At 36.8% G+C, this 8,730-nt stretch overlaps 1 protein-coding gene across 1 annotated transcript; it reads left to right on the top strand.

The window, feature by feature from the left end:
• The first annotated feature begins 231 nt into the window (after positions 1-231).
• Positions 232-1,557, top strand: LOC120127587 (heavy metal-associated isoprenylated plant protein 7-like). Its single transcript, XM_039145443.1, has 5 exons — positions 232-255; positions 350-527; positions 621-826; positions 929-1,016; positions 1,096-1,557. Exons 1-5 carry the CDS (start codon positions 247-249, stop codon positions 1,521-1,523), a joined length of 909 nt encoding a protein of 302 aa, XP_039001374.1. The 5' UTR covers positions 232-246; the 3' UTR covers positions 1,524-1,557.
• The last annotated feature ends 7,173 nt before the right edge of the window (positions 1,558-8,730 follow it).

The raw sequence follows: 8,730 nt of genomic DNA, 5'->3' as shown, positions 1-8,730 counted from the left end.
ACCAATTGTATAAACCTCGTCCATGCTCTTAAAACACGTGGCATTTCAGGAAATGCCACGTCATGTTATCACGAGTCGTGTGGTATATTCACACACCATCCATCCTTTTGATGGTGATACGATTAATGATGATAAAATCCACCACCCTCCGTTTAGTTTCACATGGTTTTAATCTTTTCAGAAACCTGAACCCCACCAAAAAAAAGTCTCTTAAACATCAGAGAAACAACAAATAAGCTCTCATCAATGGGGGAGGTAATGATCTTAAAACATTCTCCATTATCTTCCAGTTTTTACTACATGTTTACTTGAATCTTATTTATGTTCTGGGATTTCATTTGTCTAACAGGAAGAAAAGAAACCTGCAGAGGAGAAGAAAATGGAGGAGAAAGATGGTGAAAAGCCAGCAGAGGAAAAGAAAGGTGAAGAGTTGAAAGAAGAAACACCGCAAGAGATTGTTTTGAAGGTTTACATGCATTGCGAAGGGTGTGCTCGGAAAGTTCGTCGGTGTCTCAAGGGCTTTCAAGGTTTTAAACATAAAACTAAACAACTTTTGCTTCAGTTTTGTTTCTTCGATTTGAATTTTGATGACATTAATGCACTTTTTTGGTGATTTGTAGGGGTTGAAGATGTAACGACTGATTGTAAGAGTAACAAAGTGGTGGTAAAAGGAGAGAAAGCTGATCCTTTGAAAGTACTCGAGAGAGTTCAAAGTAAGAGTCACCGGAAAGTTGAGCTTCTTTCACCGGTTCCGAAACCACAGGCGCCGGAGGAGAAAAAATCAGAGGAAAAAGAGAAACCTAAGCCTGAAGAGAAGAAAAAAGAGGTCAGTCTCTCACAAATAAACTTGATAAAAAAGTATATTTCCACATTCCCGAATCTGACGAAGTTTTTTTTCTTTCCTTTTTCCTCGGCGATGAATTTGCAGCCGGTGCCGATCACGGTGGTTCTGAAAGTTAATATGCATTGTGAAGCTTGTGCTCAGGAAATCAAGAAACGCATTCAAAAAATGAAAGGTTGGTCCATTTACAGATTATATGTAGTTAAGAATCGTAATTAATTGAACTTTTAATTTGAGCAAGTGGTATTTTTCAGGCGTTGAATCAGCTGAAGCAGATCTAAAGAGTTTCGAGGTGACGGTGAAGGGAGTTTTCGAACCACCGGAACTGGTGGCGTACGTGTGTAAAAGAACCGGGAAGCAGGCGGCGATAATGAAGCAAGATCCGCCGGAGGCGAGCAAGGACGACGGAGGAAAAGAAAAAGCCGAAGATGGCAAGAAGGAAGAGAAAAAAGATGGAGGAGGAGAGGAGATCAAAGTTAAAAAGGACGGAGCCGATCAAAGCACGGAGGCAAAAGCAGCAGCCGTCGAAGAAGCGCCGGTTGCGACGGAGGAGAACAAAGTGGCGGTGGAAGTGAAGAAGAATGAATATAATTACTACCCGCCAAGGCATGCTACGGAGTTGTATGGATATCCGCCTCAGATGTTCAGTGATGAGAACCCTAATGCTTGCACTCTAATGTAAAAAGATGAAGGATTCAAGGGCATTGTGGGGATAAGAAAATAGAAAAGAACATCGAGTCGTCTTGTTCCTCGGCATGCTCCCCTTCAATTCACTGTGTAATCTCTTGCCTAGTGACTGTACTATTATTGAAAAAACAGACATGTCTTGGTTTTTATGATGTAAACTTCTAAAAATTTGTATTCTATGCAATAATAATGGGTCGTTGGATTTTGTAAATAGGTTTTGGTGATTTGCTTTTTTTAATGTCATAATTATTAATGATATCTAGTGGACCCCATTGGTTGGCAGGAGTAGGCTACTTTTTACGTAAATTATCATGGTAATGAATATAAATCAACATAGCGTTTCATTTAAAAATTATTTATATAAAAATATCATATAATTGTCTAAGTTTTAATTTGAGGAAAAACTAGCGTACTAAAAAGACGTTTTTCCTAAAATATCACTTATATCATATTTTTTTTGTCAGATAATTTTTAGATTATTTTTTTTGATCTAACATCTTTTACAGTAAGTTGTGTCCCTTGTAACGCGTTTTACGTTGATTTGGCGTTACATGGGGTAAGACGCTCTCCCTACAGCGTAATTTACGTTGATTTGACACCACGTAGAGTAAGCTGCGCCCTTGCGGCACGTTTTACCTGTAAATCTGACATGCGTCAGAAAAGCGTCCCCTGCGACGAGTCTTAGGTTTAATTACTCACTTACCCCTACCGTTCACACCCCACCCCTCCCTATAAATACTTCAATTCTCAATCACTTTCATTACACTAAATCATCTCAACTTCTATAAAATACTCTTATATTCTATTTTAACTGTTTAATGTATATTTTATTATATTTAATATTTTTTTAATTTATATAAGTATTTAATTTTTTTTAAATTTTATTTAATTTTTTTTGCAGATATAAAATGGAATGAGGTCTACTTCGCTTGGATGGAAATCATATATCGTGACATTTTGCTAATACGGTAACATTTTTACGTTTTAATATAATTTAAATTATTAGTAATAATTTATTTATTTATTTAATGCATGATTATTAGTTTAAAAATTAATTTTTTAATTATTTAATTTTAGGAGAGAGACCGTGTATTAGATACTTTTATTAGGAACCTTAAGTTAGTGATATCTAGTCGTGTCTTGCCGTATTTAGTAGAGGCTAGATTCGGTCACATAGATAGATATGAGGGTCACTGTAAGATAGAATCAGGTCTTATTGATGCCTTAGTTGAGTGATGGAGGCTGGAGACCCACACATTTCATCTTCCGTACGGAGAGTGCACGATTACACTTGAGCATGTTTCTATGCACCTGAGGCTTCTGGTGGATGGAGATGTGATATCGGGGATGACGCACGGTTCATGGACTGCTTTGTGCCGGGATTATCTAGGAAGTGTCCCGGAAAGTTTTAACAGTGGTCGGATAACGTTAAATTGGTTAGATGCCAATTTTTGGGAGTTGAGCGAGGACGACTCTGATGATGAAGTTAAAATGTATGCACGGGCATGCATACTACAGCTGATAGGAGGGTTACTGATGCCAGACAAATCGCGCAACCAAGTTCACTGTATGTGGTTGCGACATCTTGTCGAATTTCGTCTGGCCGGATCACTCAGTTGGGGCTCGACAGTTTTGGCTTTCTTGTACAGGGAGATGTGTCGAGCCACTGACTACAGAAAAAATGCTATCGGCGGATGTCTCCTACTGCTGCAGTCTTGGGCATGATATCAATTGCCCTTTTTATGTCCCGTTGTCAAGAACCCATTTGTATTTCCGCAATTATTGAGGTAATTATAAAACTGATTTCGTTTATTAATCATTTTATACAGTGTATAATAAATTTTGTTTTCCTTGAATAGGTGGTCTACTGATAGGAAAAATCATCAGGAGCTACCTGATGATTTAGAAAAAAATTATGGTGTTAATCGATCAGAAGACTGTCACACAAATATGCATTTTAATGTTTAAAAATCGATTTTAGATTATAGTTGTATAATTAGATTATTATTTTGATAAAAAATATATATATTTGTTTTAGTTTGAATGGGTATCATATTCTAATGATGATGTGAGGATAGTGATCCCACCTGAGTTGAGGGGCCCATTAAATGTTTGGATAGCGATGGTCCCTTTGATATGTTATGCGATCGTCGAGTGGCACTCCACTGTTCGCGTGCTCCGACAATTTGGTTGTTTTCAACCAATTCCGGAAGCACCTCGCAATATGGACGAGTTGCATAGCACAGATAGACGTGGCAAGACCGATACAGATTGACTAGTGAGGCATCATGAGTGGGTCGTGCTGTGGGAGGATCGACATCAGTGTCTTCCCCGTAGAGAGTCCATTTTTACTGATCTCTTGATGGTTACTGACGGTTATTATGAGTGGTTAGACAGTAACGGGAAACCGTTTCTGCTTTCCGAGGATGCACGAGGGCGGACTTTTCAGCGACGTCGACAGAGACGTTTACTGACACAACACCATCATCCCCCGACTCATGAAAGGAGAGCAGGTGCTTCCGATTCATCCTCAGCTGCACCAGTAGGACCTTCACTGTAGCCACCGTCTACAACGACTTACATACCGCAACCATATATGATGTCGCCACCGCCGTTCCCTTACCCGATACCGCCGTCGCCACCTTCACCTGGTTTTATGACCCTGTCGCTGCCACCGTCATAGAGTTTTATGACCCCTCCTGGAGGATATTATGAGTCTATGTTTGCATATCCGACTTGGGGTTCATTTACCCACATTTTGGCGGGTTCAGTCTCATCACCCATGGTCGCAACACATACACCTCTTGTACAGTTTTCACACTCAGCGATGTCTGGGTTTTATGAGTTTTCCCAGTTTTCACAGGCCAATGGGATAGTCAGTCATACACCTCCAGAGTCCTTATTCTATGGAGGTGTTTCATCGTCATCAGCTCCTCATCAACCTAATGTAGCTGCTCACAACGACGACGACGACGATGTTGATGGTGGTGATGATGATGGCAGCGAGGAGTCACAACCAATGATACAAAGAAATCCTCATCGAGACCGACAACTACCGCCCTGCGGAACACATTCGCGTCGCAGGCATCGATGGATTTTATTTTTTTATTATATTTGTATTTAGTTGTTTATTTGATTTTTTCATTGTAATTTTTTATTATTTATCATTTAATACTTACTTTATTTCATTAATTTGGTTGGATTTATTTTAATTTATTTTGTTAAATTTGTTGGACTTTTTGTTAATATATTTTGGTTAATTTTGTTTATTACCATTTAATATCAGTTATTGTAATTTGTTTATCATTTACCATTTAATACTTATTATATGTTTGTTGTATTTAAAATTATATTCAAATACCAAATTGTTATTAGTTTGATAAAATTTAATAATTATGTTCGATAACTTTCTTCAGTTTGTCACTTATTATCTCTTTTATTATAATCACATATAACGCCAACATCCAATCTCATATTCTGGTATCGTTTTTTTATTCTTCATCAGCGGTTATCGAATGACATTAACTTCAAGTAAATGCAAATTAAAGTACAAGAATTCTTATTTGATAAACAACTACATCAGTTCCTCATCAATTGTTACTTGATGACAGCAGAAGTGGACATGTTTTTCTAGTGTGTCCTGGTTTCTACAATGCCCACATCTTCTGTCTTGTCTAGATCTTTCTCGAATATCCATATCACAATGAATTTGATTGGATTTTGGACGACCACGCTCCCTCAATAAAGTTGGATTTGGTACAATCGGAAGCTAATCTTGAACCTCTGTTGAAAACATTTTGATATTTTGATATAACAAATTAAGTTAAATGAATTTTAAGATTGTGCAATAAAGGTTTTCTAAGTATATTCGATATAATTATTTGAATATCAAAACATTACTCTAAATCTTTCAAAAATCATTTTTAATCCTTACTCAAGTGTAAAATTAAGTTTTAATCTTAAAACAATTTCAAAATAATTTTACAAAGTATTTCGAACCATTTCAAAGCCAAAAATTCCAGATTGCTCAGGGGGAACCGATTCCCCCCTTAATGGTTTGGCTCCGAGAATTCCAGTATGCTCGGAGGGAACCAATTCCCCCCAGGGGTACCGATTCCCCCTGTGTAACGGTCGAAATATTTGAATTTTACACTTAGGGAACCGATTCCCCATAGGGGGTACCGATTCTCCCCACGCTCCAAGCTGTTTTATTAATTGTTTTCACACTAAAACGACTATCTAATCATCCCCAACATTCAGAAGTGATTCAAGGCGTATTTAAGAAAGCTTAGAAGCCATTGATCAAAAACAAGAAATATCAAGCAACTAGAATCAAGAGAGAATCAAAGAGAAAGCATCAAACCTCAAGTTTGAGCATTTCAAGCCTATTTTTCATTCAATATTCATCTTGCTTTCAAGAATACTTATTGTGCTCAATTGTATTCATTTTTGAGTGTTCTTTTCTTTGTTCTAGAATTGTGCAAACAATCTACCTTGTGAGGATTTCCTTGTAAGTTTACAAATTTGTATTCTCTTTGGGAGAGAGTGTTCTCAAGAATTTGGGGTATAATTCTTGAGGGTTTGTAAGGTTACTCTTTGTTCTCAAAAGAAAGACAAATTAGTGATTTTGTGGAAAATCTTTAGTATGGATAGCTAAGGTAGTGGACGTAGACTTTGGTTGAGAAAGTCGAACCACTCTAAATCCCTGTGCAATTTCTTTCAATTTTCTGCAAAAGCTTCCACCAAAATTTTTATTGCCAATTCATCCCCCTCTTGTTCAATTTCGTCAATCGATTAACTCAACAATTGGTATCAGAGCCTAACTCATTTGAAGGTTTAATCGCCTCTTGAGTCGATTCGGGAAGAGTTATATCGATAATCAAAGTCATCAATGGCCTCTACTTCAAACTTCGACTCCGGTCTCGATTCGATGCCCGTCAACAAGCCTCCTTTCTTTAATGGGGCTAATTATGCCTATTGGAAAAATAGGATGATGTACTTCATTCAAGCAAGTGACATGGGAGCATGGAATGTCGTAAAAGAAGGATACTTCAAGCCTCTCACTCATCCAAGATTATGGAGTGAAGGAGAGACAAAAATGTTCCAGCTCAACTCCAAAGCCATCCATATCATATTTTGTGCTCTTGGACCAGATGAATACGGAAGAGTTTCATCTTGTACAACCGCCAAAGAAATATGGGACAAACTTCAAGTCAATCATGAAGGTACCGATGAGGTAAAGAAATCTAAAATTAGTATTCTAACGCATAGCTTTGAAAATTTCAGGATGAAACCAAATGAATATATTAAAGCTATGACGGATAGATTCTTAACGATTTTCAATGGTCTCAAATCATATGGAGAGATCATTTAAAATGAAAAACTTGTGAGGAAGTTAGTCTACTCTCTCCCAAAACCGTGGCAATCAAAGAAGACGGCAATCATCGAGTCTAAGGATCTAACATCCTTAACTCTTGAAGAGCTAATCGGTTCACTCATCACTCATGAAATGATGCTTGAAGATGAGGTGGACCTTGATAAGATTGAAGAGACACCAAAAGAGAAGGAGAAAAAGAAAAACATTGGATTTGCTCTCAAATCCACAAAAAATGAGAGTGATTCGGATGAAGATGACGATGACGAGGAAATGGCATTGTTTGTCAAACGGTTCAGAAAAATGATGAGACCTTACCGAGGAAGAAAATTCAAATGAAATGAAGGCCTCAAAAATGAACCAAAAGAGAAAGACCCGATCATTTGCTATGAATGCAAAAAGTTGGGGCATGTCAAATATGATTGCCCACAATTGAAGAGAAAGGGTCAATCAAAGAATATGCACAAGGCTCATGTGGCTACATGGAGCAATGAAGAAGGTTCTGATGAAGAGGAACAAGAAGTAGCAAACTTGTGCTTAATGACATTCGGGGAAGATTCTAAGGTAACCTCTAACTAATCTGATTTTGATGATTTATCCTATGATGAGCTATTAGAGGAATATAATGGGTTGGCTTCGGATTATGAGAAATTATTTTTAAAATATAAAAATGATGTTTCAAAATTGAAAAATGAAAATAAACTCATATCCAAAACCAACAACGATCTTGAAAGTAAAATCAAAGATTTGCAAATCAAACTAGAAGAGTTTGAAAAGAAAATTTTAGATTTGCAAAATTTACTTTCAAAAGTCAATGATGATCATCAAAAGAAAATTGATGATCTTAAAGCTTCTTTTGATAAAGTTGGAACAAAATGTTTTGAAAGTGGAGAAAATTCAAAATCCAACTTTGTTAGAAAAAGTTTTAAAAACTACAATCATAGAGGTCCCCAAAGAACCTCTAATGGAAAAATCATTAGAAGTATATGGGTTCCTAAGGAGCTCATTACTACTAAAGATAAGGATATCCTACACAAATGGATACCTAAGGGGACTAGGATTTTGGAAACTAATGAATATGGACCCAAAAGAATTTGGGTACCAAAAATTAGAAATTAATATATGTTTGTAGGAAAATGAGCATTGCTACAAGGCACGGGAAACAAATCCAAATTCATGGTACCTTGATAGTGGATGCTCAAGACACATGACCGGAAACAAAAACCGGTTCATTGAGCTTAATGCCAAAAATGGAGGGGAAGTGACTTTTGGTGATGATTCAAAAGGTCACATTGAAGGTATTGGTACTATTGGTAATACCTCTTCCATACAAATTAAGAATGTTTTATATGTGAATGGATTAAAGCATAATCTATTAAGTATTGGTCAATTTTGTGATAAGGGATTCAATATCATGTTTGATATTAATGGTTGTAAAGTCATTGACATTGCATCTAATCGGATTATGCTTGTTGGTCATAGAATATGAAACATATACATGGTGCATTTAGATTCTATTGATATGACTAATTTGTGCCTAGTTGCTAAGGATGAACATGATAGTTGGTTATGGCATAGGAGACTAGGACATGCTAGTATGATTGTTTTGCAACGGCTAATTCAAGGTGATTTAGTTCGAGGGTTACCTAAGCTTAAATTTGATAATGATAAAATCTGTGATGATTGTGCTAAAGGAAAATAAAAGCGAGTTTCTTTTAAATCCATTAATGACGTATCAACTAGTAGAGTATTACAATTGATCCATATAGATTTTTTTGGGCCAACTAGGACTACTAGCTTGGGTGGAAAACAATATGCATTTGTCTTG

This window comes from Hibiscus syriacus, unplaced genomic scaffold, assembly GCF_006381635.1.
Source record: "Hibiscus syriacus cultivar Baekdansim isolate YM2019G1 unplaced genomic scaffold, ASM638163v2 tig00110469_pilon, whole genome shotgun sequence".
Taxonomy (NCBI): domain Eukaryota; kingdom Viridiplantae; phylum Streptophyta; class Magnoliopsida; order Malvales; family Malvaceae; genus Hibiscus; species Hibiscus syriacus.
Note: the sequence above shows the minus strand (reverse complement) of the source record. Positions and strands in the feature narration are given on the sequence as shown.

What these genes read in the sequence shown, in the direction of transcription:
- LOC120127587 (XM_039145443.1), top strand. An exon ending in CTGAAGAGAAGAAAAAAGAG is followed by an intron (nt 827 to 928) that starts GTCAGTCTCTCA and finishes ATGAATTTGCAG; the next exon opens with CCGGTGCCGATCACGGTGGT. An exon ending in ACGCATTCAAAAAATGAAAG is followed by an intron (nt 1,017 to 1,095) that starts GTTGGTCCATTT and finishes GGTATTTTTCAG; the next exon opens with GCGTTGAATCAGCTGAAGCA.